The 22,526-nt window shown below is 50.8% G+C and overlaps 1 protein-coding gene across 2 annotated transcripts in view; it reads left to right on the top strand.

Annotated features, from left to right (window-relative positions):
- pepd (peptidase D) overlaps positions 1 to 22,526 on the top strand; it is a 118,554-nt gene that overhangs the window by 71,323 nt on the left and 24,705 nt on the right. For both annotated transcript variants that reach the window (XM_052028286.1, XM_052028287.1), the window contains 3 exons: positions 1,233 to 1,301; positions 3,393 to 3,470; positions 17,724 to 17,872. In XM_052028286.1, the coding sequence (XP_051884246.1) occupies positions 1,233 to 1,301; positions 3,393 to 3,470; positions 17,724 to 17,872 (296 nt within the window). The remainder of the gene's footprint in view (positions 1 to 1,232; positions 1,302 to 3,392; positions 3,471 to 17,723; positions 17,873 to 22,526) is intronic.

Here is a 22,526-nt window from a genome sequence, read left to right as displayed (position 1 = left end):
ACCACCCGCGACATGCCCTCTTCATGTTATGGCCATCAGGGAGCCTGAAGACCCACGCTCAATGATTCAGGAACAGCTTCTTCCCCTCCGCCGTCAGATTTCCAAACGATCCATGAACCCATGAACACTACCTCGTTATTCCTTTCTTTTTGCACTATTTAGTTATTGTTGTAATTTACAGATTTTGATGTCTTGCACTGCTCTGCTGCCACAAGACAACACATTTCACGTCATACATCAGTGATGATAAACCTGATTCTGATCTGGAACCTGGGGTCACTTCAGGAAGGAGTTGGCCATCTGGCACTGAGATGAGGAACTACCCTGGTGGGTCTGGAAACCTCCAGCTGGGGGCTGGGATCAGTAGATTTTTGTGGGAACTGAGGGGTGAGGGCAGTGGAAGTGAGCTATAGGATCATCCAGGATCTTGTAGACTGATAGAGCAGTTGTGCGGCTCCTGGTTCTCTTCCTAACACTCTAACGTCTGGAGGGCTGTTGAAACTTCAGCTGGTTCTGGGAGGAGTGTAAATGGTGAGAGGAGGGGAGAGGTTTCGTGATCGGGAAATATCAGAATCACTGACATATGTTGTGAAACTTGGTTTGTGGTAGCAGTACAGTGCAAGACATAAAAATTACTATAAATTACAAAAACAAATAGTGCAAAAAAAAGGAATAACGAGGTAGTGTTCATGGGTTCATGGACCGTTCAGAAATCCGATGGCGGAGGGGAAGAAGCTGTTCCTGAATCATTGAGTGTGGGTCTTCAGGCTCCTGTACCACCTCCCTGATGGTAGTAACGAGAAGAGGGCATGTCCCAGGTGGTGAGGGCCCTTAATGATGGATGCCACCATCTTGAGACACTGCCTCTTGAAGATGTCCTCAGTGGTGGGGAGGGTTGTGCCTGTGATGGAGCTGGCTGAGTCTACAACCCTCTGCAGCCTCTTGTGATCCTGTGCATTGGAGCCTCCATACCAGGCGGTGATGCAACCAGTCAGAATGCTCTCCACTGTACATCTGCAGAAACTTGTAAGCATCTTCGGTGACGTACCGAACCTCCTCAAACAACGTGGTGGGATCTGGACCAACACAACGGCCTTTTACCAACAGGCATTTAACCCAAGCCAGCCACAGCCCCCGTCCTGTGGCAGAGAGCCCCCAGGTTATGGTGGGGATCTGGGGGAGAGGTTCTGTCAGGGGCTATGAGTGCTGATGGTTTGTTCTGTTCCTCACAGCCTGTTCCAACACTACTGCTACACTCGAGGAGGAATGCGCCACACTTCGTACACCTGCATCTGTGGCAGGTAGGGATTGGTCTGTGGGCGCCTTCAGTCTCTGCTCATACGGGCGGAGGGGCAGTGCCAAGGCAACGCTGGGGGAGGGAGGGGTGGTGCTGAGGGAGCACTCTGCCAGGTGGGAGTGGGGTGTCCTGCGGGAGTGCCGCACTGCGCGGGTTGCAGATGGGGGGAGCGCAGTCGGGGGTGGGGGGGGGGGGTGGGGGAGCGCCATGCTGTTTTTGTGCCGCTCTGGTGATGTCCAAGCATTTAAAATATTTACTTCACTGTTAAATGTTCTTAACCCTGTAGTTTTTACTTGTGAGCTAGTAGTGTAAAGTGGGCCTGTTAGTTAATTCAGTAAACAGCTAGTGCTGGTTAACTGAAGTCAGATGCCTCGGAACCTGTGGGACTGGGAGTACGTGTACATCAGGCACGGCATGTTGTCGCACGCTGCCCTGGCAACGATCGGACTGTGAGTTAACCATACGGACATGAGAAACAGGAGGAGGCCATTCAGCCCCTCATGTCTGTGCTGCTGTTCATTTAGAATGTGCCTCACATGTACCTCAGTGCCACCGTCCCGCACTCATCTTGTACCTATCAACTGATCTTTGAAATTAAGAGTATCGATCTCTGAATTTACTTAGCATTAGAACGTCCACGGTCTCTTGGGTGGGGAATTCTAAAGATTCACTGCACTTCGGGTGAAGAAATGTCTGCTCATTTCCGTGCTGAAGGAGCTCAGACATTATATTTTAACAATTAAATAAATATTTAAAACATTAAGGAAGTAACAGGCGAGCAGGTGACGTGTGAAGCGTTGGGAGGGGAGGTTATGTCGGGTTGGGAAGGATGATTTGTTGAATGCAGAGGCTCCTCGGGTGGAAGGTGAGGACCAGGGGAACTGTGGTCTGTCTCGGAGGAGAGTCTTTGACAGTGGACGTGCAGGCAATAGGTGAGAGGTGTTTGAGGCTCTGTCAGCTCTGGTGACGGGAGAAGGCACCGTGCGGATGGAGGAAGCCAGGTACCTCTGAGATGTCTTCACTTTTCACCCAGGAGAGAGTTTATCTCAGAACCAACAAGTGAACAGGCTATGCTCAGTGCAGTAAAGTGTGAAGAGCAACGGTTAATGATCGGATAGTTAAGGGGTCTCCAGGAGTAGATGATTATAATATGGAATTTTATATGGTGATTTGGTTCGATGTGAAACCTTTTAGAAACGTGTTGTATGAGGAGAGGTTAAGCAGGACTGGGCCTGTGCTCACTGGAGTGTAGACTGGGGGGACCTCAATGTGGAACTGTGAGGTGCGTTGGGTGGTAGAAGCGAGGAGGAGGATCCCATTCGCTGTGCTATCTAGAACCAGGGCTCCAGGTCCCGTAGGAAGGGATCAGCCATTCCTTCACCCAGAGGCTGTGAATCTCTGCCCAAGTGCTGTGGAGGCTCGATCACTGAGTGCATTCAAGAGGGACATTGGTAGATTTTTTAATATTAAGAGAATCAAGGGTTAGTTCAGGAAAGTGGTGCTGGGGTATATCAGCATTATATTGACAAGGGGCTGAATGGCCTCCCCTGCTTCTGTTGATGTGCTGGTGTTTTGTGTCCTCAGTGTTGTAATATAGGAAACTCAGCAGCCACTGTATGCACAGCAAGAAGCCACAAACAGCATCAAGACAATTACCGTTCTTTTAAATAGTGACTGGTTTGAAACGATGCCTTCAGTGTTGTTGAGGTGCTGAGAGGGAAGCAGTTATCTCTGGCTCAGGAGGTCGTGCAGACACGCTGTAGGGCATGAGATGGGTAAGATGCACCCGTCTCCTCTCTGCGGTGGATGGGAGTGATCACACAACACCGTCAATGAAGCGACGGTACTCTCCCGGGGTCCCAGACAACACTGGTCTCTATCAACGTTGCGGAAATGTCCCTGATCATTATTCCCCTACTATGTGGGATCTTGCTGTGCATTGTGTGGCTGCAGTGTGTCCTACATCGTGACCGTGGGAATACTTTGTGCTGCTCTGGGTGACCTGAGGTTGTGTGCAGTGTAGAAGCACATGCACTCTGAGTATTAACGCAGATGCCTCTCCCACCACACTCATCGTCTTGTGTTTCTATGGCAGTGGGCTGAATTCCTCTGTCCTGCACTATGGCCATGCTGGTGCTCCCAACGACAAGACCATCCAGGATGGAGACATGTGGTAAGAGCTGTTCCATCTTCTTCTTTGCTTTTGATTCTGAGCTCAGGACCTGAAACTCCCACCTCTCTCGGGGTGTGGACTCTCTGGCCACGTGATCCTTGGAGTGGCTTGTTGGCCATTGGCCAAGTGTCCCCGGTCACTTGACCGGCACCTGAGGATGAGCAGCTGTGTGACTGGGAGACAGGATCCACCACCACCACAACTCTGCACAGACCAGGGATATCATGCATCCCTTGCTGGAGACTCTGCTAATCTGCCTCAGCCACTGATGCAGACACAGGAGGATGGGGGCAGAGGAGCCATTTCTCATCCCGTCACCTGCCCCAGGCCTTGCACACTGCCACAGTCGGTGACTCTCTGCATTCCCTTTGGTCAGGGCATTCGGAGACTGACGGATCGCAGGTTAATTCCTACGCCAGCAAAGACCAGGCACCAACAATGTGCTGCACACCACAGCTTCCCAGCACGCTCAGACAACCTCCCACCGGCAGGTGGAAGAGTGAGGCTTTGAGAGCTCTTGTGGGGGAGGCGATCGGGGTGGGGGAGATCCAGAGCTTGGGCCCAGCAGCTGAGGGCAAGGACACCAGTTGAGGAGTGAATAAGTGGGGGCTGTCTGGAGTGGGAAGGGTATGGAGATCTCACAGAGCTCGGGCTGAAGGGGTTTGTGGAGCTGAGGGACGTGGATGTGAAACGTGGGCAGGAGATGGGTGCGTGGCTGAAACCTGCTGCCAGTGTGGCAGCTCCCCCCAATGCTGAGTGCACCTGAACAGTTTCATCCTTTTCTCCACTTCACTCGTCTGAAGTTTAGTGATCTTCCACATTCCCGTCAGCCCACCACCCCGTCCTCACCCCACCCCACCCCACCGAATGCTCATGACCATCTCTAACTTTGTCCACAGCTGCCTGGGCCCTGAGGCTCAGAAATCCTTCCCCAAACATCCTCCTTCCCTCCTCCAAGGCAGTTCCCTTGGAACTATCTCACAGAAATCTTTGGAGAAGCTTCTGGTCACTGGTGCTGCTGTGAATTGCACAAGAGATGTTTTCCCTTGGGCAGGCTGGTGTGTCTCCAGTGTCCGTATGAGGTGCCAGAGATGCGGTTGCTGCTGCTGCCACAGGATGGCAGTGACGTGCTGCAGGAGAGGCAGTGGTGTCTGCCTGCGATGAGTGGTTGGGACCCACCACCATCTCCCACACAGGCTGCCTCCCAACGTTGCAGCAGTCATGAACCCAAGCATGTTCCTCCACCCTTGGGTCCCTCACATCACTGCTGGGGCCGGTGTGACCTTGCAAATCAGAGGCAGAAGTGCGGACAGTGCAAATATAGGTGGGAAAGTGCTTGTTGAGGTGATCAGTCTGGAAGTGATGTTGATGGTGTAGTGAATGGGTAGGAGTTTGGCAGGTGGAATACCGTGGGGAAATGGGAGGTTATCCACTGAGAATTGGAAAGCTGAATGTTGCCTCAATGTGTACAGAAAGCTGCAGTACATGAGAGTCGGCAGCACAAGTGTTCAGGAAACACGTGTCGGCCTTTCGTGCAAGAGGGATCGAATGTAAGAGGGAATCTTGCTGCCTTCCCCTTTCCACAGATGCAGCTCATTGGTTCTGGCAATTCTGCTTTATTTCAGATTTCCAGCATTTTTGATTTACCAAGTCTTGGTATAACCATGGTCAGCACAGATGAGTTGGGCCGAAGGGCCTGTTTCCATGCTGCATGACTACGGCTGCTGAAGCCACAGAAGTAATGTGCTTAGTTCAGTGTCCAGGCAGTATTGGGGAAGGTTGGATGGGTTGATGAATGAAGGCAGGTTGGACGATACTTGAGGGGTTCAGAAGAATGAGAGGTAATTATATTGGAATTTTTTTTTAAGTAGCATTAATCTGAAACAAACACAAAGGTAACAAATACTCACCAGGCAAAGCAGCAACAGAGATAAAACAAACTCATCCCTGTCAAAGCTAGCGTCACATTCATTCATCAAAGGGAGCCCACCAGTTGACAGTAACCTCCCCTTTACACACAATGTTCTGAGGTTTGGACGGGGTTTTCCTTCATGGAGAATTTGGAACTAGGGGGAAAAGGTTCGGAATAAGGGATCACCGAGGAGGGATTTCTTGAAGGCTCATCACTCTGGGATTCTCTGCCAGAGAGTGCTCTGGAGTTGCTGAGTGTTCATTGCCCAGAGACAGGGTAAACGTGGGGGATAACGGGAACAATGTTGGGCCAGGGATGGACAGGCAGTAGTACGGTGGGGGGGGGGGGGGGGGGATGTCAGAGGCAGGGAGGTGAGGGGGGGGGGTCAGAGGCAGGGGGTGTGAGGGTGGGATCAGAGGCGGGGGTGTCACAGGCAGTGAGCAGGGTGCAGGTGAGTGTGGGATGATGGTGAACTGCCTCCAGTTTGAGTGAGCTGAGTGGGACTCCTTGTTCATCCACATCATCCTTTTGTGTCACCACTTGCAGCCCCTCCTCCTCCCCGGAGCTAGCCATTCCTCCCGGACCACCCTCTAGTCCCACCCCTCGGCCCAGACTGGGGCAGCCTCTAGTCCAGGGAGCGCTCCCCCAGTGACTGGCACAGACCTGGGCATGGCACCGGGCTGAGAGGAGCAGCTCCAGTGGGGTGGGGTGGCAGCCAGTGATTTGAATCCTGGGGAGAGACGGTGACTGGGCTCAGGGTCTGACGGGCACAGAGTGCCCTCGGGATCCTGCTCCCTGTCCCACTTGGGGCCGACCTGCACCAGGAGCAGGGCCACAGGCCGTTGCTGGTGTCAGGAGCTGGAAAGGATCACAGGGGGAGGGGTGCCGAAGGTGACTGTTGCTGACAGGGACTGTGGTTGCCTGAAGGTTTGGTGAATGCCTGCAGCCCTGTTGAGCAGCATTCCAATGGCTGAGATCAGCAGCAGGAATCCGGGAGGGAATACGCTGCACTCACTGGGCGTGGTCTGAGATCAGGACTAATCGAGCTCTTCCCCCTGCACCACACTCACCTCACTCTTCCCCTGCACTGCAACCCAAGCCCCCTCACACCCCCACGTCTGCTGCTGCCACTGGCCCTGTGGGAACTGGTGGGTGCCTGATAGGGCTGAGACATTCCAGGGAAGAGCAGGGCAGGTCTGCAGTGCTTTGTGCACCCAGCTCCGAGTGCATTCATCAGGTTAAACACTTGGATATTTGAGGGATCTGTTTACAAGCAGCCAGCAGGAGCTGGGAAACAGACTGTAGATGCTGGAATCTGAAACTAAACCAGAAATGGCAGAAGAACTCAGCCAGTCAGGCAGCATCTGTGGAGAGAGAAACCCCTCAGCGGTGCAGGGTCAGAGCCCCTTCCTCAGGAGTGGGTGGGGGGGTGTGGAGGCGTGTCAGTTTTCAAAGTGGGGCTGGAGGCTGGAGGTAGAGAGAGAGCGGAGAGAGAAGCTGATGTGGGTGTTGGTCAGGGCAGGTCAGGTGATCGGTTAGGGCAGGTCAGGTGGTGGGAGCAGGGTGCTGACTGTTGTGGGGACATTTTACAGAAAGGGGTGAGGAAGGGGCATCAGCACCACAGTGGGGAGCGATGAGGGAGCAGTTCACCCGAAGGTGGAGGATTCAGTGCCCACCCCAGGGGTGGCGCAGTGTCCCAGGTGATGAGATGTTCCCAGATCATGTTGTCAGCCATGTTGACAGCACAGGAACATGCCCTTTGGCCCACGATGTCTGTGCCGAACACAACGCCAGTGAAGACTAATCCCAGCGGCCTTCCCTGCCTGCTCATATGTCTGTCTAAATGCCTCTTAAATGTCACATCACACCTGCTTCTGCCACGGCAGCCCAAAAAACTTGCCCCACAGATCTCCTTTAAACTTTAACCTCTCACGTTAAAGCTATGCCTTCTGGTGTTTGATATTTCTATCCTGGGGAAAAAGACTGTCTCCCCTATCTCTGCCTCTCATAATTTTAGAACACAGAACACTACAGCACACTACAGGCCCTTCGGCCCACAATGTTGTGCCAGCGTTTTATCCTGCTCTAAGATCTATCTAACCCTTCCCTCCCACATAGCCCCCCATTTCTCTATCATTCATGTGTCTAAGAGTTTCTTAAATGTCCTTAATGTATCTGTCCCCACAACCTCTGCCGGCAGTGCGTTCCATGCACCCACCACTCGGTTTAAAAAAAAGCTTACCACTGACATCCCCCGTATACCTTCCTCCAATCACCTTAAAATTATGCCCCCTCATGTTAGCCATTGTCGCCCTGGGAAAAAGTCTCTGACTGTCCACTCGATCTATGCCTCTTATCATCTTGTACACCTCTATCAGGTCACCTCTCATCCTCCTCCTCCTCCAAAGAGAAAAGCCCTAGCTCACCCAGCCTATCCTCATAAGACATGCTCTCCAATCCAGGCAGCATCCTGGTAAATCTCCTCTGCACCCTCTCTAAAGCTTCCACATCCTTCCTATAATGAGGTGACCAGAACTGAACACAATACTCCAAGTGTGGTCTAACCAGAGTTCTACAGAGCTGCAACATTACCTGGCGGCTCTTGAACCCTATACCCCGACTAATGAAGGCCAACACTCCATACGCCTTTTTAACAACCCTATCGACCTGCACGGCAACCTTGAGGGATCTATGGACGTGGAACCCAAGATCCCTCTGTTCCTCCACACTGTCAAGAGTCCTGCCATTAACCTTGTATTCTGCCTTCCAATTTGATCTCCTGAAGTGTATCGTTTCACACTTTTCCAGGTTGAACTCCATCTGCCACTTCTCAGCCCAGATCTGCGTTCTATCAATGTCCTGTTGTAATCTATAGCAACCTTCTACACTATCCACAGCACCACCAACCCTTGTATCATCAGCAAACTTACTAACCCACCCTTCCACCTCCTCATCCAAGTCATTAATAAAAATCACAAAGAGCAGGGGTCCCAGAACAGATCCCTGCAGAACACCACCGGTCACCGACCTCCATGCAGAATACGCTCCATCTACCACCACCCTCTGTCTTCTATGGGCGAGCCAATTCTGAATCCACACAGCCAAGTTTCCCTGGATCCCATGCCTCCTGACTTACTGAATAAGCCTTCCATGAGGAACCTTATCAAACACCTCACTAAAATCCATGAACACCACATCCACTGCTCTACCTTTATCAATGTGCTTTGTCACATCCTCAAAGAATTCAATCAGGCTCGTGAGGCATAACCTGCCCCTCACAAAGCCATGCTGACTGTCCCTAATCAGCCTATGCTTCTCTAAATGCCCATAAATCCTGTCTCTAAGAATCTTCTCCAGCAATTTGCTCACCGCTGAAGTAAGACTCACTGGTTTGTAATTCCCAGGGTTATCCCTACTCCCTTTCTTGAACAAAGGAACAACATTTACCACCCTCCAGTCATCTGGCACTACTCCTGTGGCCAGCGAGGACACACAGATCATCGCCAAAGGCACAGCAATCTCTTCCCTCGCTTTCTGTAATAACCTTGGATATATCCCGTCCGGCCCCGGTGACTTATCTATCCGAATGTTTTTCGATAGTTCCAGCACATCCTCTTTCCTCACGTCGACATGCCCTAGTGTATCAGCCTGTCGTACGTCATCCTCACAAATGTCAAGGTCTCTCTTTGGTGAATACTGAAGCAAAGTATTCATTAAGGACCTCCCCTACCTCTTCCGACTCCAGGCACACGTTTCCTCTGTTAGCCCTGATCGATCCTACCCTCACTCCAGTCATCCTCCTATTCTTCACATACGTGTAGAACGCCTTGGGGTTTTCCTTGATCCTACTCACCAAGGACTTCTCATGCCCTCTTCTAGCTCTCCTAAGTCCATTCTTAAGCTCCCTCCTGGCTACCTTGCAACTCTTCAGAGCCCTGTCTGATCCATGCTTTCTCAACCTCAGGTAAGCTTTTTCTTCCTCTTGACAAGATATTCTACATCTCTTGTCAACCACGGTTCCTTCACTCTACCATCCTTACCCTGCTTCAATGAGACAAACCTATCCAGAGCCCCATGCAAGTATTCCTTAAACAACCTCCACATTTCTGCTGTGCACTTCCCCAAGAACATCTGATCCCAATTTACGCTCCCAAGTTCCTGCCTAATAGCATCTTAATTCCCCCTCCCCCAGTTAAATACATTCCCATATCGTCTGCTCCTATCTCTCTCCAAGGCTGTGGTAAAGGTCAAGCAGTTATGGTCACTATCTCCAAAATGCTCTCCCACCGAGAGATCTGAAATTTGATCAGGCTCATTGCCTAGTACCAGGTCCAGAATGGCCTCTCCTCTAGTCGGCCTGTCCACATACTGTGTCAGGAATCCTTCCTGGACACTCCTAACAATCTCTGTCCCATCTATCCCCTTTACACTAAGGAGGTGCCAATCAATATTAGGGAAGTTGAAATCACCCATGACAACAACCCTGTTGTTTTTGCATCTTTCCAAAATCTGCCTCCCAATCTGCTCCTCAGTGTCTCTGCTGCTATTGGGAGGGTCTGTAGAATATTCCCAATAGAGTGATCACTCCCTTCCTGTTTCTGACTTCCACCCACACTGACTCAGTGGACAATCCCTCCAGGATGTCCTCCCTTTCCACACCTGTGACACTGTCCCTGATCAGTAAAGCCACTCCCCCACCTCTTTTACCTCCGTCCCTGTCCCTTTTGAAACATCTAAACCCTGGAATATCCAGCAGCCATTCCTGCCCTTGTGACAGCCAAGCCTCTGTAATGGCCACCATGTCATAGTTCCACGTACTTACCCAGCCTCTAAGTTCGTCACCCTTGTTCCTGATACTTCTCGCATTAAAGTAGATACACTTCAGCCCATCCAACTGACTTCAATTTTGCCCTTTCAACTGCCTATCCTTCCTCACAGTCTTTCTACACTCTGCATCTACTTGTACACTAAATGCACCAGCCTCTGACCTGTCACTCGGGTTCCCATCCCCTGCCAAACTAGTTTAATCCCTCCCTAACAGTTTTAGCAAACCTGCCTCAAGAATATTGGTCCCCCTCCAGTTCAGGTGTAACCCGTCCCTTTTGTACAGGTTGTACCTTCCCCAGAAGAGATCCCAAAGATCAACAAATCTGAAACCCTGCCCCCTGCACCAACTCCTCAGCCACACATTCATCTACCAAATCATCCTATTCTTACCCTCGTTGGCGCGTGGCACAGGCAGCAATCCAGAGATTACTACCCTTGAGGTCCTGCTTTTCACCTTCTTACCTAACTCCCTATATTCCCTCTTCAGGACCTCATCTCTTTTTCTATCTATGTCATTGATACCAATATGTACCACGACCTCTGGCTGTTCACCCTCGCCCTTCAGAATGCTGTGGACCCGATCCAAGACATCCCTGACCCTGGCACCAGGGAGGCAACATACCATCCGGGAGTCTCTTTCACGTCCACAGAATCTCCTGTCTGCCCCCCCTTACTATGGAATCCCCTATCACTACCGCTCGCCTCTTCTCCCTCTTCCCTTCTGCACCACACGCATGCACCGGTGTAACTGGGTGGCGTGGGCTCACTGGGCCAGAAGGACCTGTTACTGTGCTGCATAAATAAAGTTTTAAAGTAAAGTTTTTCGAGGAGGAGACAGAGGTGATCAATGAAGGTAGAGCTGTGGATGTTGTCTACAAAAACCTGAGGAAAGCATTCAACAAGGTCCCTCATGGTAGGGTCACCCAGAAGATTAAGGTGCATGGGATCCACGGTGAATTGGCTGTTTGGATTCAGAATTGGCTTGCCCATAGAAGACAGAGGGTAGTGGTCGATGGGACTTATTCTGGCTGGAGGTCTGTGACTTGTGGTGTTCTGCAGGGATCTGTACTGGGACCTCTGCTGTTTGTGATGTATATAAATGAGTTGGATGAAAATGTGGATGGGTGGGTGAGTGAGTTTTCAGATGACACAAAGATTGGTGGTGTTGTGGACGGTGTAGGAGATTGCCAAAGGATACAGTGGAATATAGATCAGTTGCAGATATGGGCGGAGAAATGGCAGATGGAGTTTAATCTGGTCAAGTGTGAGGGGTTGCACTTCCGGAGATCGAATGTAAAAGAAAAGTACACAGTTAATGGTAGGACCATTAATAGTGTTGATGTACAGAGGAATCATGGGGTCCAAGTCCATAGTTCCCTGAAAGTGGCTACACAGGTTGATAGGGTGGTAAAGAAGGCATACAGCATGCTTGCCTTTATTAGTCAAGGCATTGGCTTCAAGAGTCGGGAAGTCATGTTGCAGCTTTATCAAACTCTGGCTCGGTCGCACCTGGAGCGTTGCATTCAATTCTGGTTGCTCCGTTATAGAGAGGATGCGGAGGTTTTGGAGAGGATGCAGAAGAGTTTTACCATGATTAGAGGGCTTGTGCTATAAGGAGAGGTCGGACAAACTAGGCTTGTTTTCTCTGGAGCAGCAGAGGCTAAGGGGAGACCTGATAGAAGTTTATAAAATTATGAGAGATGTAAATAGAGTAGACAGCTCTCAGGGTGGAAATGTCTGATACCAGAGGGCATGCTAAGGTGAGAGGGGGGACGTGTGGGGCAGGTTTTTTACACAGAGAATGGCGGGTGCCTGGAATTTGCCACCGGGGTGGTGGTGGAGGCAGATACGAGAGAGGCTCTGAGATAGGCACATGAATATGCAAAACTGGAGGGTATGGGTCATGTGCAGGCAGAAGGGATCAGTTGAATTAGGCATCATTAGCAATTAGTTCAGCACCACATGGTGGGCTGAAGGGCCTGTTTTATGTCAGAAATAGCTGGTCATTTAGAGAAGCTTAATGCAATCAAACCAAGTCAGCGTGGTTTTCTGAAAGCTAAATCATGTTTGACAAATTTGCTCGTGTTCTTTGAGAATGTAACAGTGATGGCTCTCGCTCCACCCCATCCCCCCCCCCACCTCTTTCTACCAGCTATCTCCCCTCTCTTTCAATCCTGATGAAGGGTCTCGACCCGAAACGTCGACTGTTTATTTCCTTCCGTGGATTCCCTCCCTGCCTGACCCTCTGAGTTCCTCCAGCTGCTTGTGTGTTGTATGTAACCTGTAGATGTAGTGAATGTGGATTTTCAAAAGCCGTTTGACAAAGTGCTACAAAAGGCTGGTGGCCAAGACAAGCTGATGGGATAAGGGAAGTGTTTTAGAATGGATCGAAGATTGGTTTTCACACAGTCCACTTAAATGGGGCTTCAGGCTGTGCCATGTCCCAAGGATCAGTTCTGGCCCTTCGTGACTTCCTGTCTACATTAGTGACTTGGATACCTTCCACTCTGCCCCATCCACAGGTTTGTTGCTGATGTGAAAATAGGTGGCAGGTACGTAGTGATGAGGGCACTTGGACCCCGCAACTGGATGTAGGTAGGTTGTGTGAGTGGGTGAAAATGGAGTTTAATGTAGGAAAGTGTGAGGTCATAAAGTTTAGTAGGAGTGGAAAGGCAGGTTAGTGCTGGAATGCAGAGGGAGTTAAGTGTCCTTGTGCATGAATCACAGCATGTTATCAGGCAGGTGCAACTGGCAAACGCATGTTCCTCCCCTCCGCCATCAGACTTCTGAATGATTCACAAACACTACCTCGTTATTCCTTTATTGCACCATTTATTTATTTTGTAATTTATAGTAATTTCATGTCTCTGCACTGTACAGCTGCCGCAAAACAACACATTTCACAACATGTGCCAGTGATAATGAACCTGACTCTGATGTTAAACTTTATTGCTGGGGTGGGAAAGGTGGCTGGAGTTTAAAACCAGAGCAGTGTTGTTGCAGTTGTCCTGGGTGTTAGTGAGGCCACACCTGGAGCACTGTGCACAGGTCTGGTCCCCTTGTTTAAGAACGGATACACTGGCATTGGAGGCAGTCAAAATAGATTCACCAGGCTAGTTCCGGGGATGAGGTTGTCCCAGCACAGACGGCTATAAAGTTAGACCTGTATTCCTTGTTGAGAAGAGTGAGGGGTGATGTCACTGAAACATGTGAGATCTGGAGGGGGTACGACAGGGTAAATGTTGAGACTTTCCACTAATGACACTTGGGACCCATGGTGACTTGTCCATAGAGACAGAGGGGAGTGGTGGAGGGGGGTTTGTCTGACTGGAGGTCTGTGACCAGTGGTGGCCCACAGGGATCAGGACTGGGACCTCTCTTGTTTGTAATATATATGTAGATGGGCTGATTAATAAGTTTGTAGACAACACAAAAATTGGTGGTGGTGTGGATAGTGAAGGTGGTTGTCAGAGAATTCAGCAGGATATAGATCAGTTACAGATCTGGGCAGAGAAATGGCAGTGTGAGGTGTTGCACTTTGGGAGGTCAAATGAAAGGGTAAAGTGTAGAGTAAACAGCAGGCCCCTTAACAGCACTGATGTACAGAGGGATCTCGGGGTGCAAGGCCACAGCTCCCTGAAAGTAGCAATACAAGTGGATAGGGTGTTAAAGAGGGTGTGCAGCACAGGAGGGGGAACTACTTCACTCAGAGGGTGGTGCGAGCTGCCAGCGGAAGTGGTGGATACCGGTTCGATTGTAACATTTAAGAGAGGTTTGAATAGGTCCATGGATGGGAGGGTTGGAGGGACATGGTCTAGGTGCAGGTAGATGGGACTAGGCAGAAGATCAGGTCAGCATTGGACTAGATGGGCCAAAGGGCCTGTTTCTGTGCTGTAGTGCTCTTGCGACCGGCGCTGTACCAATGCAACTTGTTTCAGGTTCCAGTGCCTTGGGATTCCATGTCATTAGAAAGCTGGTGGTTACGTGTGCTGGAACCAGAGAGGGCTGTTGCCCAGTCACACACAGGACCTGGCTCTGGGAGTGTGCTGGGCCCTTGGAATCCAATGTGGGCCCTGATTAACCAGGAATTACGACCGAGAAAGCCACAGTAACCCAAGAGCCACAACTTGGGGATCAGCTGCCCGACAGAGGTAGTTTGTGCAGTGGACCCCTGCCCTGTCAGTGTAGTAGAGTGTGCCCAAACTCTCCACTGGAAATTGCTAAACATCAGCACAATGGGTTGAATTTAGAGATCAAAAGCTGATATTAAGATGGCGAAAGAGATTGAGGGACAAGGGTAGAAAGCAAGAGGAGGGTCTGCTTTGGATGGTCAGCCGTGAATGTACAGAATGGCTCGAAGGGCTGAATGGCCTACTACTGCTCCCATTTTCTGTTAGTTGTGTTCCGAGAGGCACGAGGAGTATCGAGGAGAGGTGGAAGGCAATCGACACAGTTAGAACCCAGGTGGTTGAATGCAGTTGAGGTACAAATCAACTTGATCATAGAATCAAAGAAAGCTTGCCATAGCGAAGGAGGCTGTTCAGCCCATCGTGTCTGAGCCTGTCACGAGGTTACCACCCAGCCTGGTCCCACTTCCAGCATTGCTTGTGTAGCGCTGAGTGTTTCTGTCTCCTCCAGCCTGTCAGGGGGGTGAACTCCCAGCACCCTTGGGGTACAAACATTTCCCTCATTCCCCCTCTAGTCCCTTCACCCGTTGCTTTAGATCAGTGTTCCCTGAAGTTTGTGTCATTTGCCAAGGGAATTGGTTCATAGAATCGTGCAGCACAGGAACAGGCCCTTCAGCCCATCTCAGTCATGCTGACCTTGACACCTGTCTTTGTTAATCCCATTGTCCTGCATTAGGCCCATCTCCCTCTACCTGTCCAAACGCCGTTGTAACTGTACCTGCCTCTACCACCTCCTCTGGCAGCTCGTCCATATACCCACCACCCTCTGGGTGCAGAACCTGCCCCTCTGATCTCCAGTCGCTCATTTACTCTCTCTGCCCCTGTGACTTGGCCGCCTACCAGGGTGGTAATTGGTAAACCCACATCCCTATGTCTGATACCTTCTCATCACCCCGTACCCGCCCCACACGCCACCTCTGTTTCACTGCCCTTGTGCTCTGCTCCCCCCACCCCCCCCGCACTGCCTTTTTCCCACCCAGTTGGTGAGCTTCCTACAGGCTGGAGGTTGGTGTGAGCTGGGGGGAAGCAGCATTCAATACAAACCTTCAGTTTCCCTGGAGTTTCTGCCTCTGGCTTTCTGCAGGGAATATCTAAATTACAGTTTGGATCACTTTTCCCAGCAGATGGCTCCTCCTGCCCCAGCACGAAGCAGTGCCTTCAGCAACGGCGAGGCTTGGTTACACGGCTGATCTGGCACCGCACCAGTTCTCAGTTCTCAGAATCTGGTGCAGGAGCTCCCTCAGCTCGAGCACACAGCCCAGGCCACTGTCTCCCCACAGATCTTCACTCTGTCACCATGCTGGTTCCAGTAACCCAGGAGCCACAACCTGCCCCACACAGATGGTTTGTGCAGCAGTCTCATGCCCTGCCAGGGTGGCAGAGTGTGCCCAAACTCTCCAGTGGGAAGAACCAACTGACCGTAGAAATGTTCACACCAGCAGAATGGGTTGAACTTAAATACAGGTATTAGAGATCAAACGTCGGTATTAATATGGCCAAAGAGATTGAGGGATAAGTGGCTGCACAGGTTGATAGGTAACGAAGGTGTATGCCATGCTTGTCTTTATTAGTCGAGGCATTGGGTTCATGAGTCGGGAAGTTATGCTGCAGCTTTATCAAACTCTGGTTAGGCCGCATCGGGACTACTGCATTCAATTCTGGTCGCCCCTTTATAGGAAGGATGTGGAGGCTTTGGAGAGGGTACAGAAGAGGTTCACCAGGATGCTGCCTGGATTAGAGGGCAGGTGCTATAAGGAGAGGTTGGACAAACTTGGGTTGTCTTCTCTGGAGTGTCAGAGGCTGAGGGGAGACCTGATAGAAGTTTATAAAATTATGAGAGGCGTAGATAGGGTAGACAGCCGGTATCTTGCTCCCAGGGTTGAAATGTCTAATACCAGACGTCATGCACTTAAGGTGAGATGAGAGGGGGAAAGTTGAAAGGGGATGTGAAGGGGAAGTTTTTTTACACAGAGAGTGGTGGGTGCCTGGAATGTGCTGCCAGGGGTGATAGTGGAGGCTCTTAGACAGACACATGAACATGGACCAAGTGCAGGCAGAAGGCATTAATTGGGCATCATTGTGGGCCAAAGGGCCTGTTCCTGTGTTGTACTGTTCTGTGTTCTATAAGGGGAGAAAGCGAGGGAGGGTCTGAACTTGGATAATGAGCCGTGAATGTACAGAATGGCTCGAAGGGCTGAATGGCCTACTACTTCTCCTGTTTTCTATGTTGCTCATGTTCCAAGAGCCACGGTCAGCAGAGAATTGAGGAGAGGTGGAAGGTGATCAATGCTGTTCGAACCCAGGTGGTTAAACACAGTTGAGGTGCAAATCAACTTGATCAGAGAATCTGAGACCAGAGAGTTTACAACACGAACCCCTGCAGCTCAAGCACATGGTCTCTCCGCAGATCTTCACTTTAACTGTGCTGCTGCCACACAGAGGTTCAGTGGGACAGTGCAGAGGGAGCTTTAGAATTACTGTGTAACTGCACCGTACAGCATTCCCCCAAACTTTTCCAGATATCTAGAGGTTATAGAATAACTCCTGCAGCTTATAAAAGGGAGACGGAACATCAGACCAGTTAGCCTGATGTCTGCAGTGGGGAAAATACTAGCAGCTGTTATAAAGGATGATTTAATAGGGCACTTGGAAAATAGCAATGAGATTAGACACAGTCAACATGGAATTCTGAAAGGGGACTAGTGCCTGACAAACCTCCTGGGTGTTGGGTGATGTAACTAATAGAATAGCAAATGGGAATCCCATGGAGTGTTGTTACTTGGATTTGCAGAAGGCCTTTGATAAAGCTCCGTATAAAATGTAGTGTGCAGATCTACAGGACATGGTGTTGGACAATGTACTGACATGGACTGAACACTGAACAAGGAGTAGGGGTGGCAGGCAGTAACAAGTAGAGTGCCACAGGGAGCAGTGCTTCGGACTTGGCTCTTCACACCATAGGGCAGAGACTGGGATGAGGGAGCAGGATGTAGTATTTCAAAGTTTGCCGGTGACACTGACCTGGGTGGGTTTGTGAATGGTGAGGAGGAAGCAAAGGCTCGGATTGAGTGAGTGGTATCTGAAGGCAAACGTCCAGGCGCAGTGCGCAGTGCTGGGACTGTCGGACGGGACACGGCGGAGGTGCGTTGTTCTGCGTTCGGCCTGTGTAGACCCTGCCCGGGGTTATTTGACGCACAGTGTCGAGGAAGTTGAACCATCTCTGCTTGGGGAGTGTTTTGGACATTAGTCTGTGAAGGGTCACGGCTGTGGGTAAATGCTGGGGCTCTGTTATGTACCCTGGTTATATGCAATGATTTTGCACTTCAGCCTCTTCGACATGGGTGGAGAGTACTACTGCTACAGCTCTGACATCACCTGCTCATTTCCAGCCAATGGCAGGTTCACTCCCGACCAGCGCGAGATCTATCAAGCTGTTCTGAGAGCTTCGCGGGCGGTGATGAGTGCAGTTAGACCAGGTATGGTGACTCCTCCTTCTGCAGCCCCTCTTCCACCCCCTCACCCCCATCCACACCACCCCTTGCGCGCGTGCGCTCTCTCTCTCTCTCCCAAATCCTCATCCTCTCGTCATAAATTCAGAGAAATGTACAGGACCAGAGCAGGCCATTCAGCCCTATGTGCGTGCTGGCCCAAAAGGGAGCCATCTCGGGTTGATCCCACTTCCCAGATCCTGGTCCCCCGTAGGACATGGCTCATCCAGTGGTTTAATCGTGGTGAGAGCTTCTGCCTCTGTCGTCCTTTTGAGCAGCGACTTGCAGACACCCACATACTGTTTGGGTGAAGAACTTTCTCTCTAGCTCCCCTCGAATCCTTTCACCGGTACCCCTCCAGGTTATGACAGGGTCCGTTCCTGTGAACCGTTTGTACCCCAGATGGTCTACGAGTGGGAAATGTGCCTGCAGGCCGAGTTCCTGGATGGCAGAAGGTACCTGCAGCCCTGCAGCAGCCGGCGAGTCACTCCCACTGGTCCCCCGCACACTCCTTCACACTCACAGGCTGTGGATAACTTGGGCACTTGTAACCTGGGGAGGGAGGACCTGTACCCATTAACTTGTGTCTTTCACTTCAAGTATCGGTCAGTGTGTGAGGGGATTTTTCTCTGCCCTGTTCAGGCCTCTTATTTAATCACGATTATACGTCAACATCTCCTTTGTTCTGTAATTGTTTCGTTAATCAATATTGCTGCACCCACACTTTTAAGCCCACTCTCTATAAGACCACAGCCCGAGTTTATCTGCACCTTCTAATGGTCTTGGACTCTGTACACACCTCAGCTTCCGCTTCTGTTGCACTTTCCAATACATCTCCCCCTCCACCTCTCCCTCTCAGCCCTTTAACTGGTGGCTCTTTCACTGCAGTTAATACTTTTAAAATGTTTTTTGTTACCACTTGCACTTTGCATAACACATTTCAAAGAGCACAAGTCAAATGGAAAGTGATACTGAGGCCAACATGGAGAGTTTGGGCTGGTGACCAACGGCTCGGTCACAGAGCTGGAGTTTGAGAAGATCTTGGAGCAGAGAGGAGCAGGGGGTTTAGGGAGGGAATTCCAGAGTTGAGGGCCATGCAGCTCAAGGCAGGGCTGCCAAAGCTGGAGCAACTTTTCAGGGGAGATCAGAAGGCGAGAAATGGTGGAAAGCAGAAATGTCGGAGGTTGCCGAGTTGATTCTGACATTGGCTGTCCTATCAGATTGTTGGTTTGTCTGGGGGATTAGCTCAGGGTCCCAGACCTTAGCTCCAGGTGTGCGTGTGGGAATGGCAAAGTGTGTGAGCGAGAGGTTGTGTGGTGGGATCTCTGTGTTGGATGGGGGATCAGCTCCGAGTTCAAACTGACACAAGTTCCTCTCTGCATGAAAATATCCCCTGACCCACCACGCTCTCAGCATGGACACAGCCCCACTGAGTTCCCTCACCCTGGGCCTGCTCGCTGTGTGAAGGGGATTGACCTGTGACTGGAGCTGGGTGTCAGGTTGGTGATGTCCAGCCATGGGAACTGAACTCTGAGGTTTTTGGGTCAATTCTGGAATCTGACTGGTGCATTATTGGAAAGGGTGTGGAAACAAACTCATTTAAAAAGGGAACTGCATAAATAGTTGAAAAGGAAGCACTTGTGGGTGTTGTGGGCAAGACTACAGAGCGCAGGGAGCAGGAGTAGGCCACTTGGGCCCTCAAGCCTGCCCCACCACTCAATCTGATCTACGCCAGCCCCAACACCTCTTCTGTGCCAGTTCCCCAGTCCCTCGGTCTGTCAGATATTTATCCACCTCTACTTTAAATATTTACAATGATCCAGCTTCCACCATTCTCTGGGCACAGAATTCCAGAGATTCACCGCTCTCTGCCAGAAGAAACTCCTACACTCATCAGTTTGAAATGACCAGCCCCTTCTGGTGTAGTTAAGATAAGATATCTGTATTAGTCACATGTACATCGAAACACACAGTGAAGTACATCTTTTGCATAGAGTGTTCTGGGGGCAGCCCGCAAGTGTCACCACGCTTCCGGCACCAACACAGCATGCCCACAACTTCCTAACCCGTACGTCTTTGGAATGTGGGAGGAAACCGGAGCACCCGGAGGAAGCCCACGCAGACACGGGGAGAACGTACAAACTCCTTACAGACAGTGGCTGGAATTGAACCAGGGTCACCAGTGCTGTAAAGCGTTACGCTAACCGCTACACTGCCGTGCCTGCCCTTGTTGGTCCCCTTGTTGGAGGGTGGAACTGGTGGGAAGCCCTTTCAAAGAACCAGCTTGGGTGCAATGGACTAAATGGTCTTGTTGTGTGCTGTGAGATTCTCTGAACTTAGCTCCAATAGTTATTTTAGGTTATTTGCAGTAGAGTTATATTTTCAGTTTCATGTTACAGAAGTACAGTGAATGCAGACTTCTCAGGTCTGGGAGGGCGTCTATGTCAGCTGAAAATCTGCTCGATCAGACTTTCTCCAGGTCAGATGTCCCTGTGGTCAGGGGAATGTTGTCCTTGTGGCCCCTGAGTCGGGGCAGGCCATTGTTCCAGTCACAGGGACAGCTGATTGAAAGTGACAAGTGTTTGAGGCCAAAGTCCAGTGGGCTGGACTTGGCTGACACAGTAGTCTGTGGCTGTTCTTGCATCTGAAAGACGTGCTCATCTCCACTGTGAAGGCCGGCCCTCAGCACTGCTATCGGTGGGACCACCTGAGCTCTCCATCAGCAGCCTTGATGTCGGATTCTTCCTTCACCTCCTGGTCCTCCCCAAGGCCACCTTCAGTGTCGAACCCAGGGCAAATCCCCATCCTGCCAGTGAAGCTGTTCTCCGGGTTGTTCCTGGTCCGGCAGCTGGAGTTCTGGACCATTGATCCAGTGACTTAAATTTGCATTTTTAGAATGAGTTCATTTCAGCAAAAGTAACCCCAGAGTCACCTTATTGTCATTGAATCCCACCTGATTCACTCTTGTCCATTACAGGAGGAGCTCAGCTGTCCTTGTCCAGTCTGTGTGACCCCAGGCTTGGCAGTGTGGCTGAGCTTTAAATGGCTCCTCCGTGTGGGGGCAATCAGGGATGGGCAATAAATGCTGGTGTTGACAGTGACCTCCAGATCCAGTGAGGAAATAATTCTGTATCTGGAGATAGTGTGGCCATGCTGCCAGTTCTGGCCGGGGGTGGAGGGGGTGGGTGGATGACAGAGTTTATCAGGCCGGTGGTAGACTGAAGCTCTGTGCTTGTGCAGGTGGTGTGTGTGCTCGGGACTGGTGGTCTCTGCTCAGCAGATATGGGGATGTGTACAGACCGTGACTGGTATCTGCACCAGCCCAGTTTGTGTAAGTGGGACTGAGGTTGTCCCTTGTGACTGAGTGACCCGGCTGGACACTGCGACTGGTTCACTCCCACACTGCTGTTAAGCTGCACACTGCGCAAACCTAGCAGCCTTGGGTCACCCGCCTTCAGCCTCCCCTGTAGAGATACCGCTGGGTCTCCTTACAGAACGTGTGGTATGGAAACCTACAGCCCAGAGGGTCGTTGGATTCTTCCTGCTGGCTCTGTGGCGAAGCTGGACAATGAATCCCATTTGTACTTGGACTGATGCTTTGCCGATCTTCCTTCCACTTAATGGGCTCCCGTCAGAAAGTCTGTGCGGAATTGGATCCCACTGCCTTTTCCGAGCAAGTAGTCCAACTATCGTGACGCACTACACCAGAGGTTCCTGGCTCTGCCAGTCTCCTTAACTCTCTGCTGTCTGCCTACGGACCCTCCTGGCAACAGAACAGCCTCTCTTCCTTTACTCAAACTCCTCAAAGTGATCCACAGAACGGTTACAGCAGTGAAAGAGGTCCTTCACCCTGGTGGGCCGGACACCACATCTGTACCCGCACCGCCCTCCAGCTGTGGATTCCTGGCCCCAACCTTTCACCCAGCAGAAGTTTTCGCTCCTAGTGTGGTTCATTTGGCAATTGCCTTCATTCCATTGCCCTCTTCTTGCTCCTCAGTCAATGGGAACAGTTCCCCTTTCTGTCTACCTTCCTGATGTAAAATCCTTCCATCAGATCCCCTCACAACCTTCAGCTTCTCCCATCACCCCATGTTACCAAGGTGCCTCATCCCTGGAATCATTCTGAGAAATATCTTCAGCCTCCTTCACATCTTTCCCGAAGCCCAGAACTCGACGCGGTCCTCCATGGCGGAGTGAATGCTCTATAAAGGTTTGTCCTGCCTTCCTTGCTCTAGTACTCTGCCTCTGTTTGTAGAGCCCAGGGTCCCACCACAATGTGACACCACGTTTCTCAGCATTAGGTTTCACCTGCCACCTATCCCATTATATCAGCAGCCTGTAAGCACGTCCTCAAATTCTATTCCTGCACCATTCACAGTTTGGAAATTATACCTTGTACGCACAAGTCCAAACCGTTAATATTTATTGAGGAAAGCAGTGGTCCTAACAGCGAGGCCTGGGGAACTTCACTGTAACTTTCCTCCTGTCTGAAAAATAACCTTCCCTTGCAGCTCTGTTTCCTGTTAACTGCACTGTTGTCAATCGGTGTAACTAAATGCCCTCGTTCCACAGCTTTGATGACAAGCCTATTTAGTGCCACATCATCAAATACCTTACAGAAGTGGGGAGGCCATTGCTGTGG

Source organism: Pristis pectinata, chromosome 13, assembly GCF_009764475.1.
Source record: "Pristis pectinata isolate sPriPec2 chromosome 13, sPriPec2.1.pri, whole genome shotgun sequence".
Classification (NCBI taxonomy): domain Eukaryota; kingdom Metazoa; phylum Chordata; class Chondrichthyes; order Rhinopristiformes; family Pristidae; genus Pristis; species Pristis pectinata.
This window is presented reverse-complemented; position numbering and strand designations above follow the sequence as displayed.